At 42.7% G+C, this 26,157-nt stretch overlaps 1 protein-coding gene across 1 annotated transcript in view; it reads right to left on the bottom strand.

Moving 5' to 3' along the window:
• NSUN2 (NOP2/Sun RNA methyltransferase 2) overlaps nucleotides 1-26,157 on the bottom strand; it is a 74,455-nt gene that overhangs the window by 43,932 nt on the left and 4,366 nt on the right. Inside the window, exons 3-8 of the mRNA XM_053243645.1 lie at nucleotides 15,403-15,507; nucleotides 11,478-11,583; nucleotides 6,450-6,521; nucleotides 5,163-5,247; nucleotides 3,513-3,705; nucleotides 685-759 (exon numbers count right to left, since the gene is read on the bottom strand). Of these exons, the coding sequence (XP_053099620.1) occupies nucleotides 685-759; nucleotides 3,513-3,705; nucleotides 5,163-5,247; nucleotides 6,450-6,521; nucleotides 11,478-11,583; nucleotides 15,403-15,507 (636 nt within the window). The remainder of the gene's footprint in view (nucleotides 1-684; nucleotides 760-3,512; nucleotides 3,706-5,162; nucleotides 5,248-6,449; nucleotides 6,522-11,477; nucleotides 11,584-15,402; nucleotides 15,508-26,157) is intronic.

Below are 26,157 nucleotides of genomic sequence, written 5' to 3'. Positions count from 1 at the left end.
ATAATATGATCCCTCACCCCCATGCATCTGTGGTTTGGTTCAATAACTTTTCCCCAGGCTCCAAAGAAGCAGTGGCTGTGTGCAAGCACACTCAGACTGTGCCAGACAGCGGTGGCAGACCCATGTCTGGCACACTCCAGGGGCAAAGAAAGGGAAATTGAACAGCAGGCCCCAGTGGGGTAAGGAAGGTGGAAGTGGACAGGCCCATTAGTGGAATACATGGTGGTGATGGGGTCAGCATTTGCTGCCCTCTGTGTCACTCCTCATGCCAGCGCTTGAGACAGTTGCCTCACAGAAGGGCCATCCCTGTGCAGAACCGGGGACTATACAAGTAGTCCTCACTCACATGAGTTACCAACCTTAAAAAAAGGACAAACAGATCTTATGAGCAGAAGCTACTTCTGTAGACACAGACGTGTGTGTGTGTGTGTGTGTGTGTGTGTGTGTGTGTGTGTGTGTGTATAAAATATCAGCAATCAATGAAAGTTCTATGCATGGTGGGTGAGGTTCAAGCCCAAAGCTTGCTTCTTTGCTCCACCATACATAAAATCTGCGGTGCAATAAAGACACACACACAAGGAAACTACTATCTGTTGGGGAAATGACATGGTATAAATCCCTACCCTAATATTCTTTTACTAGTGAGCTCCAAGGATACAAGACATAAATAAAATGCTCTCTTACCCATGTAGGTGTAAGCTGTTTTGTGTAGTCCATTTTTTCCACACATCAATGTTTTTTCTCATGGTTCCATCTCCACTGCAAAAAAGCATTTGTATTTCAATACCAATGAAATCTGAAAATTAATATTCCAAGTCAGTTGCTGTGTTACATTTTCCCATGAACAGGGCTGAACACAAGTTTTGAAATGAGGAAGTTACCAGATCACTTTACAGACACTCTCCAACTTATGAATACCCAACTTATGAACAACCCATACTTACAAACAAAGCTCCATAACATCTTCTTTATATTTATTTATCTAAGACGTACCCATGGCTAATCCCATGTGTGGCAGCTCACGCAAGAGTTTGCGAGCAGCTGCCCGGATAGTGACAGGGATGGGGGAGAAAACAGCAATGGCAGCCGGTGACGGGCTGCAGGAGGCAGCAGGACGAAGCAGCGGGCCGGCCAGAGGGAGAAGGTGGCGGAGGGAGGAGAGAAGGCGGCGGTGGGGGCCAGAGAGAGCATGGAACGATGGAGGTGCCCGAGGAGGAGGTGGCCTGAGGGATGGAAGAAGGCAGAGCAGGACAGAGCAGGGTGGCTGCCTCATTAAATGCAGCCCCACAAAAAGGGACACACTCCGCTCCCTCCTCGAGGTAAGGCTGCTCCCAACGGCAGCCACAGCAGCTCCCTTTGTTCAGGGGAGGCTCCCAGAGCAAACCCCTTCCCACTCGCCTCTTGCTGCTGTGTTCCGGAGGCGACGCAGCCTCGCAAAAGGGCACCTTGACAGAAGCTGGCTGGCAGCGGCGGGGGAACGTGGCTGAAGAGGATTGGTGGGGGTTGGAGATGGAGGACTTCCACCTCCAGCCCCCTCCAGGAGGGAGCAAAAGCACCAGGACCCGGTTGGAGAAGGCCATGTATGCTGGAGCTGTTCTCTAGGTGCTGAAGCGGGCTCCCCATTCCCGCTGTTGGGGGTGCAGTGGAAAGACATGGGGGTGGCTGAAGGCGGGGGGAGAGAGAGAAAGAGAGAGAGAAAGCCTTCAGACTGTGTGGAAGTTTGAAGGCAGGGAGCAATGTTGGGTCACGTCAGGTGTTAACTGAAGGGACAGGCTTCATCACCCCACGGGGTTTTTTGATGACATCTCCTTCCTCCATTTTTTAGTAATGGTCAACGTAGTAAGATCATTTGACTCACTAACTATTGTGTCAGGCAATCAAGAGATTGAAAACCGAGTGCATAAAGAAATTTATGACACTGAGTAATACAGCAGGTACTGTGGCAGGGGGCAAGGAGACCAATAAAGTACTAGAATGGAGATGCTCTGCACAGGTATAGCTAGTACCTCTCTTTCTCTATAAGGCATACCCGTCGCTAATCCCATGTGTGATAGCTCTCGCAAGAGAGCTGCCGGCAGGGGGAGAGGAAAGTGGTGGCGCCAGCGGACAGGCTTGTGGACGAGGCGGGAAACAAAACAGCGGCGGGGGGAGAAAACAGCTATGGCAGATGAGCAAAGAAAACAGTATCAGGCAGGCAGGGAGAACTAGAGGCACAGATGCTCTGTGCCCAGCCCACCTAATATTAAATAAATGAAGCCCCCAACTTACAAATGCCAACCCACACATACAAACAAGCAATCCCTCATAGGAACTATATGCATTCCGAGTTATGGACATCCAACTTACAAACAAACCTTTGGAACGCAACCCATTTGTAAGTTGGGGACTCCCTGTATTTTTCAGGAAGCTGCCTTATAGAAAGTCAGGCCATTGGTCCACCTAGCGCATTACTGTCTACACTGGCTGACAGCAGCTGTCCAAAGTTGCAGGCACAAGTCTTTCCCAGCCCTACCTGGAAATGCCAGGAATGAACCTGGAATCTTCTGCATATAAAGCAGATGCTCTGCCACTGAGCTATGGTCCCATGCATGAGAAACTGATGAATCACTGAATTTCATCATTTGGCAACTTTACTGTTCTTAATTGAGCAGATCTGGCACAGAGTTTTTCAATTAATTTTAATTTAAACATGTGCTAATTTTATATAATCTATTTATTGTTGTATAATCATAACCTTTTTCTTTTGTTTTGGCTTGTGGCTGTAACATTAAAGAACTTGAATTTAAACCTGGCACAGAGTCATTCAAACGCTTTGAGAGGGAGGAAGGGAGGAAGGGAATCGGTTCTTTACAAACTTTTCCAAATCCAATAAGAATTTGGAAGTGAACCCCTTGCAGAGTTGTGAAGACCTGGGGCGGGGGGAGTTTTTTTTCCAGACCTTCACATCTCTGCCCTTTTCCAGTCCTAAACTCTTATTACTAGTGAACATGTAACTCAAATTTCTATAGATTTTTCCTTTTTCTAAAACATCAGGGCAAAGTGTGACCACTCCACATGTGTGACCACAAAAATCCATTCTTATCAGAATTCTGAAGACAAAGCATTGATAAAAAGCTGTTTTTAGCATTTTTGTCATCCCAATATATAAATTTTAAAATTGGTTTTAGAAAATTATAAACTTTGGGTCACACTTACTTACTACATTTGTATTCCACGCTTCTTTCAAAGAGCTGAAGATGGCATAATATGGGTTGTTCTGCCCTATTAACAACCCTGTGTGGTAGATTAGGCTGGGTAACTAACTGGCCCAAAATGACCCCATGATGAATAAGGACCCAAATGACCCCAACAGAATAAGGATTTGAAGCCAGGGGTCTCTGGTATAAATCTCAACCCTCTAACCAGTGCCTTGTACCCCAGTTCTCTTGATGTAATGCAAAAGTGTATACCAGCTTTAAAAATACGTTGAAGACAGTATAATGTTTGCAATGATAAAAATAAATTCAAGATACCTGCAAGGGACATCACACAGTATTCTGTCATAAAAGAGGATCTCCTTCTTTCCATTTGTGGTTATTTGTAAGTTAGGAATGCTTGAGGCATCGTGATTTACAACCACAATGCAAGGGCTGTTTAACCTTTTTGCCTGATGAACCAGCAAATAGCAACGTTTGTTGTCAACGTCATTTGCAATTACAAAGCCCTCTAGAAACAAAAAAAAAATTGGTCTTCAGTTTAGAGGAATAGTTGCAAAAAATGTAAATTCTCAGTAAATATTAGTCAGCCTATATTAGATAATATCAGTAGACGGGTTTAGGAACACAGGTAGTATGTAGAGGTTTTGGTGCAGCAACCATAGTGCAAGCCATTTCCCCCACACCCTCCTTCTCATTGCAGCCCCACTGTCCACCAAGATGATGTCCCTAAAGGTTGAGGGACCCCCAGCAATAGCACATGATACAGCACAGAGAGCTGCAAGGAAGAGAACGAATTCCAGAAATTGGACAGAAACATCCTCCACAAGCAGAACTCCACTCCTGGAAGTTTTCTCCACCCAGTTTCTGGAGACTTCCCCCGACGCCACCCACCCACCCACACCCCACATCACTGCTGAGGGCCTTCACCCATCAGCAATAGTTCAGCAGCTGCAGCAGAGAGAAGGGCCTGGGGAAAATGACTTGCCCTCTTACAGTTGCATCAGCACCACCCTGGATGCTACCGAGTATTATTAAGAAAATGGTATTTGTAGACACAATACATAACTTCACTATTCTTAGAATAACCATGGATAGCAATATAGAGCAGCAGGGAGCTGTGGTGTTAACACCATGCAAGAGAAATGCTGATTCAGTGAAAACATAGTGCAAGAATTAGATCTTAATTGTATTTTTGTAGTTATATAAAAGAAAGGTATGCTGCAATTTTTATTTTAGATGATGCAACACAGAAATATCTCATATGAAACCTATGGTCACAAAGAGAAGGTACAGGGAAAGACTAGAGACAGAAAGATTACAAATCAGGATACAACAGAGAAAAGAGTGAGACAGGCTAGCACAGAGGCAACAAAACCACTACACACAGAGGAAAAAAAGGGAGAAAAGCAACTGGAGATGGCAAAGAACAGAATGAGTCACAGCCCCATGGGGTAAGGGGGTGCTTTCTCTGGCAATAACGATAGCTCCAGGGATCCGGTGTAACAAAAGATGGAAATTCTACATAGTCATTTAATACATTTCTGTACTAGCAAAATGTCCATTATCCCAAGGATGTATGTACATTAAGGGATCCCACACTAGTGGGATCCACGAACAGCAGATGATGTCTGAGTGCAAACAGCAACTAAACTGAGGCTACAGAAACAGGTTTTCAAACAAAATAGAAGATAGTAAGGACCATGGCTATTTGGCATGGTGTGGTTTTAAGATGCCTTTCATGGATCTTTTTGGTCTCTAAGGGACAAAAACATAACTTGTAGCAGGTCTGCTTCTGTGTCATAGATTTAATGACACCCTGCATGCAACCTGGCACTAATAAATGTAAACCAATGCCCATCCTGAAATATGGAGAAGCAGCTTGAGGAGAAGACAAGCTGTTAGACTCGATCTGTAGGAGAAATTGCTTTATTTCCAAACAAACCATGATTAGAAATTATCATTTACCTGGAAAAGAAACACTCATGTCTGCATGAAGCATTTCAATTAGCTGAGCAGTTTTCGATCCAGGAGCAGCACACATGTCTAGAATCTATCAAGAATTTAAAAGTTACAAAAAGAGAAACTCAGAACTCCCGAGTAACATTTTAAAACTGTATTACATAAAAACTAGCTTACAAGTACAGTGAATAAGAATAAATTCTGCAAAATTAACTCAGAATAAACTATATCACATTGTAATGATCTTAAAACCTCCATTACACTATATATGCACAATGACTACAATGAGGAATTCTAATTCAGGCTTGACCATAACAATGGAAGTTATATGTGTGTAGAGTAGTGGAATTCAAAGATCTGCTGAAATGCTTATTCAGCTGACTTCAAAAGCACCTGCATTCAAAAGGTCATATTCCAAATTCTCCATACCACAATTTGGAGCACTGGGACCAGTGTTCCCTATAACAGGGATTCCCAGATTTTTGTTACTACAACCCCCATAATCCCCAAGCAAAAGCCATTGCAACTGAGGATTCTGGGAGTTATAGTCAAAAACATCTGGGAATCCCTGTTAGAGGAAACACTGCCAGCGACAGGCTTGAGCACTTGCTTTAATATGGAGTGGGAAGGAGAAAAGGACAAAGAGAAAGAGCAGTGTTTACAGTTTCCATATTATAGCTCTCCAGTGAAAAGCCTAGACACTGAAGCTGCTCTTTACCTGCTGGGAGCGGTCAAGATAATAAATGTGCATGCAGCTAAGGTTCCATTTCATTCTCTCATAACAAGAACCAGGCCAATCAATCAATCAAACAAACGCCCTTTCACTCTAGAAGACACGAAACTGGTAATGAAAACAGAAGTGGCCAAGTACCAGTCCTCTGAGAAATATGGCTGGTTTAAAAAGCCAAATAGTCATTTGGGGAAGAGAGATGTGTGCAAGCAGGGCACCACCAGGAAGGTTTTTCAACACCCAGATAGTTAGAATAAAACAATGCAAATTTCTGAGAAAGAGCGAGAAGGGATATGGACAGATACTAAATCTAGATTGCTTGGAGCTCCAAAGTATGCCTCAGGTTTGGGAAGCATAAGGTGGCCCTCCACCTTGTTTTTTGTCTAAATTGTGGAGACATCTGCACACCATTTTATGTTGCTACTGCTCACAAACTGAAGATTCATTTCTAATCTGACTAAACAATATGACACAAATTCATAATATAAAGCATATAAGCAGTTTTGTGCTGGGCTAATTTTTCCAAAAAAGGTTTCAAGATCTCACAATAATGCTGTAGCTACCTTATGATGAGGCTGAACATTAAGCAGTAGGGGAGGAATCATACTGACAGCTTCTTGACGACTAATGTTTCCCTAAAGCAAAAAACAAACAGACACACAAATGTCAGCATCCAGACCATTAGCAAAGCAGTGCTTCTTGCTTCATCAACAAAAGCTTCTTTCATAAACAGAGGGTCCTTGTGCAAGCAGAAGGAAGCTTTTACTTGAGTACAACACTCCTTCTGTGAGAAAGAGCTTCTGCTGATGAACTGGCACTACTCTATTAAAAGGTACTACTTTACCTGATGAAGCACTATTCTGCTCCCCAAAAAGCTTCAATTCTACCTTACAATTACATAAAAAGAAAAAACACACACTTAAAGATGCTAACATTTACTGTAGTGGCAACCAGATAACACCTTGGGTACCCAGAAGTTGTTGGACTACAACTCCCCATCATCCCCAGAGATTGCCTTTGTGGCTAGGGGTGATGGGAATTGTAGTCCATCATCCCCAGCCACAAAGGCCATGGCTGTGGATGATAGGAGTTGTAGTCCAACAACTTCTGGGGACCCAAGGTTAAGAAACCCTGCTCTATGGATTAACCACTTCACCACCAGTCAGCCTCTCATTCAGAGATTAACCATATCATCAAGACTAGTGTGCCATAAATAAAGAAAAGCAAACATGTCCTATGCCTGATTTCTGCCAATTCATAAGTATAGAAGGGCTTTTTCTCCAGCTAGGTTCAATGTGTGTGCCATCTGTGTGTCCTGAAGGCCATTTCAAAGGCATCACAGTATCCCAAAGGGTCTGCCCATGTGACTCAAGTGAGACTGAATCCTTGGTTCCTGTTCCTTTTATTGCAGACTTTATTCTGGCACAGGGGATAATTTGAAGTTCCCATTGATTAGAGCACTGGCTGGGAGATCTGATGAGTGTTTACTTGCTTTGTATTTAAATTGGGCTGACCATTACATCAGTGGCAAATTTTTCAAATGTTGTGCTCAAGACCAGACCTGTATTAGTAGAACTTGATCAACTGTTCTTATGGAATCGTGGTCTTGGGTAGATGTGTGGGTGTGTTATTAGCCTACTTTCCAGAAGGCTTAAGAGGCCACCAAGCATTCGTGTGTTTGTGTGTGTGTGTGTGTGTGTGTGTGTGTGTATCCTTTAACTTAGCAACAACTGGACCAATATGAACCAAATTTGCTACAGCTGTAGGACACACAGGGGCACCTCAGTGGCATAGTTTGTGATGATGTCATCCACCTCAATTCAAGATAGCGAACATGCAAACGTTTGAGGCACAAGTGGGCTAACTTGTGGACCACCTAACCAATTTAAACCAAATTGGGTACAATTGTAGTGAGTAACACATAGAGACAACTCAAGGGCATAGTTTGTAATTATGTTTTTTTATTTTATAATTTTATTTATTTTATATTTATTTATAAACAAATAAATTTATTTATAAATAAAATTTATTTATAAATAAATAATAAATTTAAAATAAATAATAATAAATAAAATAAATAAATTTAAAATAAATAAAATAAATAAATTTAAAATAAATAATATAAATAAATTTATTTATAAATTTATAAATAAATTATTTATAATTTATTTTATAATTACATAATTATGTAATTATGTAATTACGAGAGCCAGCGTGGTGTAGTGGTTAGAGTGCTGGACTAGGACTGGGGAGACCCAAGTTCAAATCCCCATTCAGCCATGAATGATACTTGCTGGGTGACTCTGGGCCAGTCACTTCTCTCTCAACCTAACCTACTTCACAGGGTTGTTGTGAAAGAGAAACTCAAGTATGTAGTACACCGCTCTGGGCTCCTTGGAGGAAGAGCGGGATATAAATATAAATATAATAATAATAATACTGTTATTAACCCTGATCCAAGATGGCAGGTATGTGACCGTTTGAGGTACAAGTGAGAACCAATTTGGACCAAATTTGAGCAGTAGACACAATCACTTCTAAGTGTCCTCTCTGACGTGCTTTAAAGACAGCCCCATGGTATTCAGATGAGTTATGGGAGCTGAAGTGGCGAGGTAGACTAGAGTGCAAGTGGAGGAAGACTCAGCATGAGGCTGATCAGGTACAACACAGATTTGAAGATCTATGCTCTAGCAGTACTGGCAGCTATGAAGCAGTTCATTTCTGTACGCATTGCTTCTGCAAACTCATGTCCAGCTGAGTTGTCTAGGGTTGTGAGGGGGCTAGTATGTACCCCCTCCCCCTTGAATTTAAATTTGGAACCACTGGTTACTCGCTGTGACATTTTAAACTACTTCTTTGTGAATAGAATTTCTCACATTCGGGCCAAGCTGGATTCCATGGTTATTGCAGAGTCTACTGTGGAGGTGTCCAGAAACTCCTCTTATGGGATTAGATTGGATCATTTTCAGTTTGTGACTCCTGAGGAAGTGGACAAACTGCTTCAGACTGTGTGCCCTACAACCTGTTCTCTTGACACTTGCCCAACTTGGCTGATCTCATCTGATAACTATATTATCAGAGAGGGTCTGATAAATATTATAAATGTTTTTCTGAGGGAGGGCAGGATGCCGCCTTGTCTTAAGGAGGCTATTAGACCACCTTTGAAGAAACCTGCACTGGACCCTTCAGAGTTAGCTAATTACAGACCTGTTTCTAACCTTCCATGGTTGGGCAAGGTGATTGAGCAGGTGGTGCCTTCTCAGCTCCAGGCAGTTTTGGACGATGAGGATTATCTAGATCCATTTCAAACTGGCTTCCATGTGGGCTTTGGGGTCGAGCCTGCCTTGGTCTGCCTGATGGATGATTTCCAATTGGCTATCGACAGAGGCAGTGACTCTGCTGATCCTCTTGGATCTGTCTGCGGCTTTCGATACCATCAACCATGGTATCCTTCTGGACCGCCAGAGAGAGGTGGGGTTGGGTGGCACTGTTTTACAGTGGTTCCGCTCCCACCTCTCTGCTAGATTCCAGATGGTGTCATTTGGAGACTATTGCTCTACAAAGCGAGAACTGAAGCATGGAGTTCCACAAGGCTCCATACTGTCTCCAATGCTCTTTAACATCTAACATGAAACTGCTGGGAGAGATCATCAGGAGATTTGGTGCTGGGTGTTATCAATATGCTGATGACACTCAGATTTACTTCTCCATGTCGACCTCATCAGGAAATGGCATATCTTCCCTAAATGCCTGCTTGGAGCTTCGGCTGATACGTCAGCTACGTCCACTTCTAGAGGTGAATGACCATTAAATAGTGGTACATATGCTGGTAGCCTCTAGACTTGACTACTCTACGTGGGTCTGCCTTTGTACGTAGTCCGAAAACTACAACTGGTACAGAATGCGGCAGCCAGATTAGTCTCTGGGACAACACGAAGGGACTATATAACACCAGTTTTGAAAGAACTGCACTGGCTGCCAATATGTTTCCGGGTGAAATACAAAATGATGGTTGTTACCTATAAAGCCCTTAATGGCTTAGGACCAGGTTATTTAAGAGAGCACCTCCTTTGTCAAGAACCCTCCTGCCTTTTATGATCTTCTGGAGAGGTTCGGTCCTGGTGGCGACTCAGGACCAGGCTTTTGGAATATGCTTCCTGCTGAGATAAGAGTATCTCCTTCTCTATTTGTTTTCAGAAAGACCCTCAAGACTTTCCTGTTCTCACAAGATTTTAATTAGAACTTTAATAATTTGTTGTTTTTATCATGTTTTATGAATTTTAACTAATGATTTTAATGTTGGGATTTGTACACTGCCTAGAGATGTACATATCAGGTGGTATAAAAATATGATAAACAACATAAAATAATAAAATTTGGTACAGTTGTAGGGACACCTCAAACACATAGTTTGTGGTGGTGTCATCCACCCTAATTCAAGATAGCGGACGCATGAATGTTTGAGGCACAAGTGGACTAACTTGTGAACTGCCTAACTGATCTGGACCAAATGTAGTCCAGTTATAGGGATAGTGAAAGGCAAGTAGGCAGATTAGTTCTTACTAGAACTTGTTTTTCTTTCTCTTTTGGACTAAGGGTATGGTCAATGGACCAATAAACTTTGACTGAATTAAGGCTCAAATAGTGAAGTCACTTGCTAGCAAGAACATGAACATATATGTAAGGGCATGATCCAGTCCAAATCGACAAAATATCCCTCTCTCCACTTATGGAGACCAATTTGACTGGAAGCATGAACAAGACCTACCCATCCTCAGCTCTTTTTATGGGAAGAAAAAAAAAACATTAACGCAAACCATGCTTATACAACATGTTACCACTATATACTGTAGCAGTTTCTTGTTCCCAAAAGAGAAGAAGGCAATAGGGGTGTGCACGGAACCGCGGAGCTGCGGTCCGACACTGGGGTGGGGGGTTCCACTAAGGGCGGGGGGGGGGCTTTACTTACCCCTCCCGCCCTTTCCACTTTTTGCACCGTAAATATTCCAAAAAATCCGGGCGGCAGGATTCCTCGCCGCCCGCTTCTATCCACTACGATGGCTCCACGCGCGCACAGGAGGCTTCACTTTCGCAGACGGCAGGGAAGGGGGCGGGTGGGAGTACGTCTCGCTGTCGCCCGCGCCCCTATAGAGAGCGCGGCCGGTCCGGGCGAGATTTAAGGGGGCTTCAGCAGCAGCAGCAGGGGGCTTCAAGGGGGTGGCAGGGAAGTACCCTGCCGCCCGATTGTTTACACACGGAGGAGCGGCGCCGGCGGAGCCATCGTAGTGGATAGAAGCGGGTGGCGAGGAATCCTGCCGCCCGGATTTTTTGGAATATTTACGGTGCAAAAAATGGAAAGGGCGGGAGGGGTAAGTAAAGCCCCCCCCTGCCCTTAGTGGAACCCCCCACCCTATCCCTCCCAAACCAAAACCACCCCATGTCCGGACCGGTTCGGAGGCCAGTAGAATGGTCTCCGAACCGCTCCGTGCACACTCCTAGAAGGCAAGGGTAGAGGGGAGATTTCTTGGACCCTAGAGATCAAAAGTGAGGCAAAAGATGGAAAAAAGAGCAACAAACATTAACATACTTACACATTCTGTTTCACTAACAAGAAAATGATGAAATTTTTCTAGCTGTGGGGACTTGCGCAGCACTTTTCTGCTTAGGTTTGTGTGCCATGCTAACTCTTCTGGATACCTAATGAAAGAATAGTCACTCTGAATACGGCATCCAGAATCTTTGAAGAGATGCAATAGAACACACACACATTTTAACTGTAAGCATATTAATTCAATCTGCATAGTGATGAAAGAAAAACAGGTTTGGTTGGTTCTGACCTGCGTATCTTAGCAGGTGGCAATATGAATGATGACCATATCTGGGTAATTCCTTTTGCACACGGTTAATATGTTGTGGTATTCAATTAAACTGTGAACTAGTTCTCTGACTGGCCACTGAGCCTATGCTCTGTGATCAGACTAAACTATCTCTCCGAGGTTGTTTGCCAAATGATTTCAGTATTACTATATTAGCCTTGTAGCTTCCTTTTCTGGGGTGTTTCCATTTTAGGGAGCTCCCAACATTGTTAAACAAATAAAGCTCTCCTCTGAATTTCCAGCAAATGGTGTAAAGGCCTCCACTCATTGAACTGATCACAGGTAAGATTTTTCCCACGTCAAATTGAACGAACTACATCAACTAACTAAAATAAATATGTTATAGAAAAAACAGCTGGTAAGAGCAATAGATTTTATATGATAGGATGACATCAGGATTGTGAAGATGTGTGTTCAGTCTTGTCCCTAACCACTCACCTAGTTACCACTGGTGATCTGCAATTTACATCTGAGTGAATGGCAATGGTGAAGCTCCTCTCTCCACTATGCATTTTTTTTAGCAACAGTAGATTCAGAAACACTAGAAACACTGATCATGTTCCTGGTGGCCAGCTGCTGCCATTGGCCATCCCTTTTCTAGCCTAGAACGAGACAGGAAATGATCCTATATGGCACAGTATCCTGTCCTGCCTCATTCTAAACCAAAACAGCTGGTGAGCAGGAGTTGCTGGCTGCCAGTGCTTCAAGCACTGCTGAAACTGCCACTGCTCAGAGAAGCTCAGGAAAACAAGGTTAAAGAATGAAGTCCAACATGGCTAAACCCCACCCGAAGCAGGTGAGTAAATTTAAGAGAAGTCAAGAACATTTGGGGGGCTTAACTGCAAGACGGTTCGTGTTAGCTACTTTATATTTTAATCCTAGAAGCAACAGGATGTTCCATAAACTCTTCCAAAGCCGGTGCACATCAGTCAAATATTTAAAGATATAGAGTGCTTTTTTATACTAAATGAGACCATTCACAAATCTAGCCTAGTACTGTAAATTGAATGAAAGGAATACTCCATGTCGCAGGAGTCTGCTTCAACCCCGCTAATTCTAGACCTTTTATGAGGGATGTCAGAGACTGACTTGGAATTTATTTTATTTTATTTATTTATTTATTTATTAAAGCCTACTCCCTTGAAAGCACTGGGGCAGAGAACAACTTATTGAGGACGAACTTTGTTTTCCCCTCCTACATAATACATTCTGTGCTTGAGTTAGGATTTTAATTATAACTATAAATATTAGTACGCTGTACTATAATGGATGGGGATTAAAATCCAGGGTGGCATGCACGTAAATGTGACCCAGAGCAGACAGGTACATACAGAAGAAGAGCATGTGTACCAAGGCATCACTGGAGCAACAGGATGGAGGCTATTATTCTAATTCTAGCCCTTTTATGAGGGATGTCAGAGACTGACTTGGAATTTATTTTATTTATTTATTAATTAAAGCCTACTCCCTTGAAAGCACTGGGGCGGAGAACAACTTATCGAGGACAAACTTTGTTTTTCCTTCCTACATAATACATTCTGTGCTTGAGTTAGGATTTTAATTTGAAGCATGGGAATCTTGAAGATGATGCTGGAATCACAGTCCAAGCACAAAAGTTTTTTGTGTTGTTTAAATTTATTCCTAGGTCCTTTGATAAACAAGATAAACAGAGATGTCTTCTCCAAAAAGAATCATTTTTCATCCATAGGTTTAACACATGTATACCCAATGGGTTAAATGTCAATTGTGATCTCTCCTGTTTCCTTTAAAGATCTACACTGAATAGGCTAGGATAATCACCGCATCTGTTTCAACTTTCTCATCCAGTGGGTGATTGAATGATGGCTTGTTGGTGAGAGTATTTTACTCCCGTTTCAAGCACCATTCATCAAGGAACTTAGCATGTTGAAGCAGGCACATTGGTGAGGTGCTGCCTTTTAGGACAAGGCTTTCCCAGATTGTAGGTGGGTGTATTTGTATCCATTACATGTTTTACATGCTTTTCATCTTGTACGTTGTTCAATGTGGGGATTCATTTGCATGACTATTTATGTACAGATTTTTGGACTTCTGATGAAGATTCTAACGAAACAGTTCATTACCTAGGATGTCTGTCAGCTTTATTTTCAAGATCACTGAGCTAGGACTGTGATTCCAGCGTCATCTTCAAGATTCCCATACTTCAAATTCCAGCTTCATTTGCCAGATTTTTGTGCTCAGCCTTTAGGCGAAGAGTTGCTGGGGTGTAGTGCTACACTTTGCTTGGTTTTTGACCACATTTCCACTAGCAGCAGCACCCCTGTGCACGACGAACTTCAGTGTCTGTGGTTTATTGTACTTATTATATTGTATGGAGCGTATTCTGCCCTTACTACTGTATTTATCATACTTATCACAGGGGTGCCTGTGATTTTTTGCCATTACACTTTCATACCTTCCACGTTGTGCTTAGTTTTCTAGTGCCTTGGTGTTTTCGCATGGGTTACTGTTCATAGTTTTTGCCTGTTTACCTGTGCTTTCCCCCTTGTTTTTCTTTGAATATTTAAGTGATGCAGAAATTCTGACCTGGATGGTAGCCAGAGTGGATAAAAATCAATGGGATTTCTTTTAATGAATAAAAAAGGGGGGGGAAGAGGGGGGAAGGAGAGTGGGGGGAAGAGAAAAAGTGCAGGCTTTATGAGAGGAGCCAAACCTCCATGCTTTTCCTTTTAACTTTTTGCCGTCACGCAGCCGAGAGATGGCTGCTGGGGGGTGAGCCAGGAGTAGTCATTCCCCCACTCAGTGGTGGCATCTCCCAGAGCAACGCAGGGCCTGCAGTTTGGCTCCGCGTCTCTTCCCAACTGCAAGGAGCGCCTTCGGAGTGGAGAGACTGTTGCAAGCCCGTGATGTCACAAGCTTGCGATGATCGTTCCACTGCGGAGACGTGCCTCGCAGTTGGGAAGAGACGTGGGGCCTAACGGCAGATCCTGTATCACTCTGAGAGTTGCTGCTGGGATGGGGGTGGGGAGAAGGACTACTCCTTGTTCACCCCCCAGCAGCCATCCCTTGGCCGCGCAGCAGCAGAAATTTAAAGGAAATTTTAAAAATTAATACACGAAGGTTTGGGTCAGGAGGGAGGTGGAGGGGGACGCCGAATGGGCCCACGGGCCATATCTTGTGCAGGCCTAGTTTAGATCAATGCACCTTGATGGTAGCCCTGTGACTGACTTAAAGAAGGACTGTGTTTATGCAGCATAAACAAAAAACAGAATATTTCACAAGAAACTTCACTGTTGTGTTTAAAAGAGCTGTGAAAAAGATATGATGTAAAAGGGAAGAATTTCTAATGCCTTTAGTAAAGTTTAAAGGATTTTTGCTGAATCCAAGCATGTATATTTGCCTCCTTACGTAGGGTTGCATCCTAAATGCCTTTTGCACAAACAGAAGACACCTGCACTCTCATGAGGGGTAATTTTGCCCATCTACCCATGCCCCTGCAGTCCTCAGTAATCTGTACAATCCTGTTCCAGAAAGTCCCCAATTTTTAAAAAAAAAAATTGTGGGGGGTGAGGGAGTAGAGGGGTTTCTGAGCCATATGGGGAAGTTGATCTGTGTGAGCTTCCTTTCACTCCTTGGGTTATAAACCAAGTTATAATCTTACCAGTTTAATGGCTGCGGCATTTCAATTTTTTGACCATCTACCACCTGGTTCTCCAACTCCTTGAAATACTTGTTCTTCAAACAATGAAGAATTTCATTGGCATGACTACAAAAAGAAAAAACATCAAACATGAGAATATTTGGAGAGAAAGAGAGCACAATCTAATGTTTTATTAGAACTAACGTTTGGATCTTAATTTCACTTTATCACCTTATGTCTAATACTTTGGGTAAAAATCTCTTTTCAAAAAACTGAATGACATCCACTGCATTCGATCATGAAGCATTGCGGAGGCTGTCTGAAGTTGAATCAATCAGTATGCCAATTCAACAAAGATCCCCCTATCTCTGCATGTGTCCCCCTGCCCCCCGCCATTTACTCTGTGAACTCGGGGAGCACTGCCAACAACCCACATAGCCTTACCATGCTCCTCTGCAATTGGTCGAAAATAAAGCTGAGGTTGGTCCAAAATTGGTCCAAACCTGAGGTTGGTCCAAAATAAACCTGAGCTCATCCATGATTTGATTATGGATGAAGGGGCTGACCTGGTATGTATCACCGAGACTTGGCTGGGGGAGGCTAGTGGCCCAGTTTGGTCCCAGCTTCTTCTGTGGTCTATAAGGATAACATCTCCCATACCAGGGTCCCTGTCGATGTATCTGACCATACTGAATGTGTGTACCTACGTTTGGGGACCAGGGATAGATTGGGACTTCTGTTGGTGTACCGATCACCCCGCTGCCCAGCAGAGTCCCTTACTGAGCTCATGGACATGGTCTCGGAACTCACGTTGGAGTCTCCCAGACTTTTGGTGCTGGGGGACTTCAATGTTCATTTCAAGACCAATTTGTCTGGGGCGGCTCAGGAGTTCATAGCAGCCATGACAACTATAGGCCTATCCCAAGTGGTCTCCAGACCGAAGCACACTGCTGGTCACACGCTTGATTTGGTCTTTTACTCTGATCAGGGTGGTGTTATGTGGGTGGGGACTCCTGTGATTTCCCCATTGTCATGGACGGACCACCATCTGATTAAGGTTAGGCTTACAACCACTTTCCATCACTGCAGGGGTGAGGGGCCTATTAGAATGGTCCGCCCGAAGAGGTTATTGGACCCAATAGGATTCCAAGAAGTCTTGGAGGGATTTAATCTTGGCTTTGCAGGTGATCCTGTTGATGCCCTAGTGCAAAATTGGAATAACATGCTCACCAGGGCAGTATACACGATTGCTCCCAAGTGTCCCCTCCGACCCGCTTCAAAACTGGCCCCTTGGTATATGGAAGATCCATGGGGGCTGAAGCGGCAAGGTAGGCAACTGGAGTGCAAGTGGAGAAGGACTAGACTCGAATCCGAAAGATTACGACATAGAGCACATTTAAAGATCTATGCTCAGGAAATTCGGGCGGCAAAGAAGTGGTTCTTTTCTGCCTGTATTGCAGCTGCAAGTTCACGTCCAGCAGAGCTGTTCAGGATTGTGAGGGGGCTAGTATGTGCCCACCCTTCCTTGAATCAGAATTTGGAGCCATCAGTTACCCACTGTGATGTGTTTAAAGAATTGGGGGGGCCGACTTAGATGGAGACTCCACAATTAATTCTATATCTGAACTGGAGGTGTCTAGCAACTCCTCTTATGTGGTTCGACTGGATCGGTTTCAGTTTGTGACTCATGAGGATGTGGACAAGCTGCTTGGAATGGTGAGGCCTACCACTTGTTCTCTTGACCCTTGTCCGACATGGCTTGTTCTATCTAGCAGGGAGGTTGTTTTAGGAGGCCTGGAAGAAATCATAAATGCTTCTCTGAGGGAGGGCAGGATGCCGCCTTGTCTTAAGGAGGCAGTTATTAGACTTCTTCTTAAGAAGCCTGCATTAGATCACTCAGAGATGAGCAACTATAGACCTGTTTCCAATCTCCCATGGCTAGGCAAGGTGATTGAGAGGGTGGTGGCCTCTCAGCTCCAGGCGGTCTTGGATGAAACTGATTATCTAGACTCATTTCAAACTGATTTTCAAGCGGGCTGCGGGGTAGAGACTGCCTTGGTCAGCCTGATGGATGCTCTCCAATTGGGAATTGACAGAGGAAGTGTGACTGTGTTGGTCCTTTTGGATTTCTTGGTGGCTTTCGATACTATCAACCATAGTATCCTTCTGGAACATCTGAGAGTGTTGGGGGTGGGAGGCACTGTTTTACGGTGGTTCCGCTCCTACCTCTCGGACAGATTCCAGATGGTGTTGATTGGAGACTGTTGCTATTCAAAATCTGAGCTTAAGTATGGCGTCCCCCAAGGCTCCATACTTTCTCTAATGCTCTTCAAAATCTACATGAAACTGCTGGGAAAGATCATCAGGGGATTTGGAGCAGGGTGTTATCAGTATGCTGATGACACCCAGATCTACTTCTCCATGTCAGCTTCTTCAGGAGATGGCATAACTTCCCTAAATGCTTGCCTGGAAGCAGTAATGGGCTGGATGAGGGAGAATAAACTGAGACTGAATCCAGATAAGACAGAGGTACTTATTGTGCAGGGTCAGAACTCCAGAGATGATTTTGATCTCCCTGTTCTGGATTGAGTCACACTTCCCCAAAAGGAACAGGTTCGTAGTCTGGGAGTACTTCTGGGTCCACACCTCTCCCTGATATCTCAGGTTGAGGCAGTGGCCAGAGGGGCTTTGTTCATCTCAAGAAACGGACGCAGTTCATCTCAAGGTCGTTCATCTCAAGAAACAGACGCAGCTGGTGTATCAGCTTTGGCTGATACACCAGCTGCGTCTGTTTCTTGAGATGAACGACCTCAGAACAGTGGTACATATGTTGGTAACCTCTAGACTTGACTTTTGCAATGCGCTCTATGTGGGGCTGCCTTTGTACATAGTCCGGAGGCTTCAGTTGGTACAGAATGCGGTGGCTAGGCTGGTCTCTGGGTCATCTCAGAGAGACCACATCACTCCTTTGTTGATAAGTGTTACACTGGCTGCCAGTAGGTTTCCAGGCAAAATACAAAGTGCTGGTTATAACTTATAAAGCCCTAAATGGCTTAGGCCCTGGGTATCTAAGAGAATGTCTTCTTCATTATGAGTCCCACCGCCCATTGAGGTCGTCCGGAGAAATCCGTCTCCAGTTGCTGCCAGCTCGGCTTGGGGCCACACGGGGACGGGCTTTCTTGGTTGCTGCCCCGAGACTGTGAAATACGCTCCCTAATGAGATACAATCCTCCCCATCTCTGACAATTTTAAAAAAGCATTTGAAAACCCACCTCTTCACCCAAGCTTTTTCAGTTCTTTAAAATTTTAAGGTTTTAATTTGTAGATGATTTTTAAATTGTTAAATTGTTTTAAGTTTTTGTATATATTTTACTGTTTTATGCTATTGCTAACTTGCCCAGACATGAAAGTTTGGGGCGGTGTACAAATTTGATTAATAGTTTGTTTATTTATTTAACACCTGGCAGATCTGAAGCAGCGTATAACACTCCACATGGTGACTGATCTGCATGGCGGGCACATCGACTATTTATTGGCACAAAATCTATTCACCACCATATATTTTTGCGTTATTTCCATGCCACTCGCTTGTGTGAAGAAGTCTGATAACTGCAGTTTGCTGTAACATATATACTTCAGTCATAACTTTTGCCAGCTACCATCTGCTTCCCCAGTAACATTCTTACTCACACTGCCTCAAAATTAGTCAATACTCAGGCGCAGGAAGATTTTTTTTTTTACAACCAACAATGCCCCTGTGACAGGTCAAAACCATGGAGCATGTACTCCTCTGCTGCCTCTTCTATAGAAACAGTTGCAACAAGCTCATTCTGCAGCTACTCATCAAGTACCCTGGATGTCCAAGCCATTCCTACACCATGATGCTGCTCTCGGATAAAGATCAGACCCTCATTTATAATACTTCCAAGTTCTGTGCGGCAGCATGTAGGATATGCCGGGCCCTGACAGACACCAGGCTTTGCCCCGAGGCAGTTTGTAGCTATGCAGCCCCATTACAGCTCTGTATGAATTCTAAACAGGTAACAGCCTCCACTTGATCTCAGCTCCATGTTTTTAATTATGGACTATTTAGTCAGTCTCTTAGGTTTTTTTAATTTTTACCTCGTATATTTTAATACAGCAAATCTATGCATTTCATAATCATGCCATACTGACTGATTGATTAAGTGCCGTCAAGTCAGTGTCAACTCTTAGTGACCACATAGATAGATTCTCTCCAGGATGATCTCTCTTCAGCTTGGCCTTTCAGGTCTCTCAGTGGTGCATTCATTGCTGTCATAATTGAGTCCACCCAGCTTGATGCTGGACGTCCTCTTCTCTTTCCTTCAACTTTCCCCAGCATTATGGACTTCTCAAGGGAGCTGGATCTTTGCATAATGTGTCCGAAGTATGTTAGTTTGAGCCTGGTCATTTGTGACTCGAGTGAAAATTCTGGGTTAATTTGTTCTATGATCCATTTGTTTGTTTTCCTGGCTGTCTATGGTATCCTCAAAAGTCTTCTCCAGCACCAAAGTTCAAAAGCGGCAACACTTTTTCTATCTTGCTTCTTCAAAGTCCAGCTTTCACATCAATAGAGTGTCATGGGGAAAACCATTGTCTGAACTATTCTAATATTTGTCGGTATAGACACGTTACAGCATTTAAATATCCTTTCCAAGGCCTTCATTGCAACTCTACCAAGTGCTAGTCTGCGGCATATTTCTTGACTGCTGGATCCTTTACCGTTGATGGTCAACGTGGTGTAGTAGTTAGAGTGCTGGACTAGGACCAGGGAGACCCGAGTTCAAATCCCCATTCAGCCATGATGCTAGCTGGGTGACTCTGGCCCAATCACTTCTCTCTCAGCATAACCTACTTCACACGGTTATTTTGAGGAGAAACTTAAGTATGTAGTACACCGCTCTGGGCTCCTTGGAGGAAGAGTGGGATATTAAAATGTTATTAATAATAACAAATATAATAATAATAATAATAATAATAATAATAATAATAATATTATTACCCCAGGGAGGCACTACCTTGGCGTGGTTGTGGGGCTTGCATGCTCTGAGGAAGGTGAGAGCTATGCCAGAGGTCCAACCATACTGGACAGGTCTCACCAGAGGAGCCAGACGAAGAGTGCCTCTCCCATCAACAATATGGTGAGATGTAACTTTTAAAAATCTATACCGGATTGGGTCAACAAGGACTGTGCCAGGTGCTGGAATCCTTGGACATCTGGTGGCAAGTGGGCTACAGGACTCAGGATCTTCAGTTGAGCAACCAGGGCTGGAGACTGCAGGGTTACTGGAAGAAACATTGCTTAACTGGAAAAAATATACGAAAAACACCAACAAGGAAATAATGATCTGCTATTACAAGTCTAGTCCAATTAGAAGAGGTTATTTTAAAAGAATGTAGCAAATTTGGGAAGAGAAGTGTCCAGATACAGAAATAACAGAACAAACGCTAGCAGACCAGAGAAGATTCATAATAAGAAATAAAGTATTCACAGGAGTTGAGCTGGAAGAATTGCAAAGAGCAACACAAGCTCAAGAGATGGAAGAAGAATTACCACCAACTGAAGAGGTTGCTCAGGCGCAGGTGGCGGAGGTGTTGGAAATAGAAGATGCCACTGTTGCATCTTCAAAATCAAAACCAGGCAACCTCCCCTTTGCCTTCGCCTCAAAAACCTGAATGCCATTTAACAGAAAAGCAACAAGAACTAAAGCAAAAAATAACTGAGCACATGAACCAAACAACCACCAGGGTTCGACTTCCAGCTCTAAAAACAGTTGCCAAAAAAACAACTTACTCAGGCATTAAAAGATGTCAATGCTGCACTTGCAGAAATAACAACCAAGAATTTGCAAGAAACAAACCAACTAATGTACAGTGCAGCAACAATAACAACACAAGACTCGGACAGAAGATCAGTGGACCTGTAAATAAAGAAAGCAGTACATCACCTAAATGTAAGGTCAGATTAGAAAATAAAATCACCAGGCTTAATCAGATGCTAGTAAATTGAAAGATATGAAAGACAAGAAGCTGAAGAATGAGAACACCAAACAGTATCTGATCCAAAAATACCATCCAGATTCAAGGAAAATTAGAGAAGTCTTGGAAATAATAAAGCAGCAAATAACAGCAGTGTCAAAGAAGATTAGCAGATACAAAGCCAGAATTACACAACACAAGCAGAATCTCCAATTCCAGTCGAATCAGAGATGTTTCTAGCAAAGCATAGAAGGAGAAACTGCAAGAAACATAGAAACACCAAATAAAGAAGAAACAGTGCAATTCTGGCAGAAATTATGCGACAATCCAATAGATTATAATAAAAGAGCAGGCTGGGTAAAAGAGGTCGAAAAATGTAACCAACAAATGCAAGATCTAATAATGACACCAGAATTAATAAGTGAAAGAGCAAAGAAAATTAAAAATTGGACTGCACCAGGCGACGATGAACTACATGGCTTTTGGCTTAAACACCTAACAAGCCTTCATAAACAACTATCAAAACAGTTCAATTACATTATGCAAGGAGGTGATATTGTACAATGGCTAACAACTGGCAAAATTCATCTCATCATGAAAAACCCAGCAAAAGGTGCGGTTCCAAGTAATTATAGACCGATAACCTGCCTGCCAACCATGTTCAAATTATTAACTGGAATAATAGCAGATGAAGTCATGCAACACTTATTAACTAATAAGCAGCTTCCAGTTGAACAGAAAGGAAATTGCCCAAACACCAGAGGCATAAAAGACTGATTGACAAAGCTGCTGATTGACAAAATTATTTTAGAAAATTGCAAGAGAAGAAAAACAAATCTAAGTGTTGCATGGATTGACTATAAGAAAGTCTTCGACTCAGTTCCTCACACATGGATACTAAAATGTTTAGAAACAACTGGTGTCAACAAAAACATTTATACATTTTTATTTATTAAAAAAAAGTAATGAGCATGTAGAGTACACAGTTAACTATCAATGGCGAGACACTTGAACAAGTTAGAATTAGAAGAGGTATTTTCCAAGGGGACTCACTATTCCCTCTGTTGTTTGTAATCGCCATGACTCCACTTTCACAAATACTAAACAAAACAGGCCTCGGATACCAAACACCTAAAACATCAAGTAAAATCAACCATCTGCTGTACATGGACGATCTGAAGTTGTATGGAAAGTCCCAGTCAATGGAGTTTGGACTAGACAAGTGTGTTGCATTAATAATGAACAGAGGGAAAATAACAAAAACAGAAGGAATAGAACTGCCCAATGGAAGCAACATCAAGAATCTGGAAGAGGAAGAACATGACAAATACTTGGGCATTCTCCAGGCTGATAACATTGCACATGCTGAGGTTAAAAGAAAAATTGGAAGTGAATACATCAGGAGAGTTAGAAAAATCCTCAAGTCCAAACTCAATGGCGGGAACACCATACAAGCCATAAACACCTGGGCTATACCTGTTATCAGATACACTGCAGGAATAATAGACTGGACCCAGGCAGAGCTAGAGACGCTGGATAGTAAGACCAGGAAAGTCATGACCATCAATCACGCTCTGCATCCCCGCAGTGATGTAGATAGGCTATACCTCCCTCGCAGCTCAGGTGGAAGAGGAATGCTGCAAGTCCATCAAACAGTAGAGGAGGAGAAAAGAGGCCTTGAAGAATATATCAAGGACAGTGAAGAAGATGCACTTAAAATGGTGGATTATACCACTGTCTAATATTACAACATCTTGTGGACAAAGGAATAAGCGACCCCTGTTTGCCGCTTTTATAGACCTTAAGATGGCTTTTGATACAGTTTCTAGAGGCCGTCTTTGGTCTAAATTGGCGGCTACTTCTATGGACCGAAGGCTTCTACTCTTGCTCATCAAAATGCACGAAAATTCCTTTTTAAGAGTGCATTTAGACCATGCTGGTAACCTTACAAACCTTACAAACTTAGTACCCATTAGGAAAGGGGTGCGACAAGGGTGTGTACTAGCCCCTTACCTATTCAACCTTTGCATTAACGATTTGATAAAGTGTTTGCAGACATCTGACACACACACACCAAAACTAGCCAACAAGAAAATCCCAATCCTGATGTATGCCGACGACGCAGTAATTCTATCTCAAACCAGGGTTGGGCTCAAAAGAGCGTTAGATGCCTTAGCACTTTACTGCAGAGATGAGCATCTACAGATTAATTACGACAAATCTAAAATCATGTGTTTCACCAATAAAGTTAAAAAATTTGTATGGATGCTAGATGGACACAGACTAGAACAGGTAAATCAAATAAAATACCTGGGGGTAATTTTTCAACATAATGCTGGGAAATCAGCACATATTAGTATGGTCACAGACTCGGCAAAACGCAGCACAGCAGCAATCTTAAGATTTTTCAGAACTCAGGGTGCAGGCTACATACCAGCTGCCTTAAAGCTTTATGCTGCAAAGGTCATTCCGCAATTATTGTATGGCATACAACTAGGTCCATACTCAAGGTTTGACACTTTGGAAAGAAGCCAATCAGGGTTCTTGAGGAATTTATTTGGTACACCAAAATGTACAGCAAATGTGACTTTAAAGACAGAGGCTGGTTTCATAAAAATTGAATCTCGGGCCTGGCTTTTGATTATTTATTTCTGGTTGAAAATACATCTGCGACCAGTTGGTTTAATTCCTGAGTTTCTTTCAGTTAGTCCCCAGCCATTATGGTGTACTACAGTAAGTACGAAGCTCACCTCTCTAGGCTTAGACCCAGCCCAACTGCTGGAATTGGGTCTAGTGAACGCGAAAAGAGTAGTGAAACAACGCTTTGTTGATATTGAGATCCAAGAAAACTGGGCTGCACTTCCAGAGTTTGATAGAGCTATAAGAACTGATATGGATCTTTTCCCCGCAAAATATCTGTCGACAATTACTTTCTCTAAGTTTCGATGGATATTCACAAGAGTAAGGGTTAATTCCTTTCCATCCGCACTTCTAGCTGGGAGGTTTCAAGGTGTGCCTTTAGAAGAACGACACTGCCGTTGTGGGTCAGGAGATATAGAAACTGTCGCACATATCCTTCTCCACTGTAATCTCCATTTGTATCCCAGGGAACGCCTTATTGCTCCTCTAATATGTAAACTGGCAGATCAATCCGATGCTAACCTTGTAAAACATCTGCTTTCAGACAAAGATGCTTTAATTTCTATTCCTGTAGCTAAGTTTAGTTATATTGCTTTTAAAAGGTATAATGGGATATCACCCCAATCTTAAACTGTATATATGTATATACATATTTTAATGTTTACTGGTTTTTACTCTCTGTTTGGTCAATGACTGTAAATAAAATTACATTACAGAGGCCTTGAAGAATATATCAAGGACAGTGAAGAAGATGCACTTCAAATGGTCAAGAACGAGAAACTATTCAACACCAATGAAAGAAAGCAGGCCTACAAGAAAGAACAAGTCAAGAACCGAGCAGAAAAATGGAAAAATAAGCCACTGCATGGTCAATATTTGCACAATATAAGTGGAAAATCAGACACCACCAAGACATGGCAATGGCTTAAGAATGGCAACTTGAAGAAAGAAACAGAGGGTTTAATACTGGCTGCACAAGAACAGGCACTAAGAACAAATGCAATAAGAGCAAAAGTTGAAAAATCAACCACAAACAGCAAGTGCCGCCTTTGTAAAGAAGCAGATGAAACAGTGGACCACCTAATCAGCTGTTGTAAAAAGATCGCACAGACTGACTACAAACAAAGGCATGACAAGGTAGCAGGGATGGTACATCTGCAAAAAATACAAGCTACCTGTAGCCAAAAATTGGTGGGACCATAAAATTGAAAAAGTTGTAGAAAATGAAGATGCAAATATTATGGGACTCCCGACTACAAACAGACAAACATCTGCCACACAATACACCAGATATAAGTGTATTTGAGAAGAAAGAAAAACAAGTTAAAATCAACATAGCAATACTAGTGGATAGCAGAATAGAAGAAAAAGAAATAGAAAAAATCACCAAATACAAAGATCTACAAATTGAAATTGTGGCAGAAAAAGACCAAAATAATCCCAGTAGTAATTGGCGCCCTAGGTGCAATTCCAAAACACCTTGAAGAGTATCTCAACACCATAGGGGCGACAAATCACCATCAGCCAATTACAAAAAGCAACTTATTACTGGGAACAGCCTATATTCTGCAACGATATCTATAATAATAACAGCAAGAACACTGATAATAAAAATCAGCCATCCCAGGTCCTTGGGAAGGATTCGATGTCTGGATAAAACAAACCAGTCAATAACACCTGTCTGACTGTGTCAACAACAACAATGGTCAATCCTAAAAGGCAGAAGCTATCCACCACTTCAATGTTTTCATTGTCAATTCTGAGGCTGGTTGCTGTACCCATCGTCATTAGTTTAATTAAATTGTAGTCCCATTTTTTCACTGTGCTCTACTTTCATTACTAGAGCTTGCAGATCATCTGCATTCTCAGCTATCAGAGTGGTGTCATCAGTGTAGCGCAGATTACTGATGTTTCTTCTTCCAATTTTAAAACCAGAGCTCATCTTCTTCCAACCCAGCTTCTCTAAGTATATGTTCAGCATATAAGTTTAATAAATGAGGAAGTAGGAGAAAGTAGACAGCCTGGTCTTGCTCCTTTGCCGATCTGGAACCAGTCTATTTCACCATGTTCTGTCTGGACTGTGGCTTCCTGCCCTGTGTATAGGTTTCTCATGAGAACAATGAGGTGTTCTGAGGT

Source organism: Hemicordylus capensis, chromosome 4, assembly GCF_027244095.1.
Source record: "Hemicordylus capensis ecotype Gifberg chromosome 4, rHemCap1.1.pri, whole genome shotgun sequence".
NCBI classification, from domain to species: domain Eukaryota; kingdom Metazoa; phylum Chordata; class Lepidosauria; order Squamata; family Cordylidae; genus Hemicordylus; species Hemicordylus capensis.
This window is presented reverse-complemented; position numbering and strand designations above follow the sequence as displayed.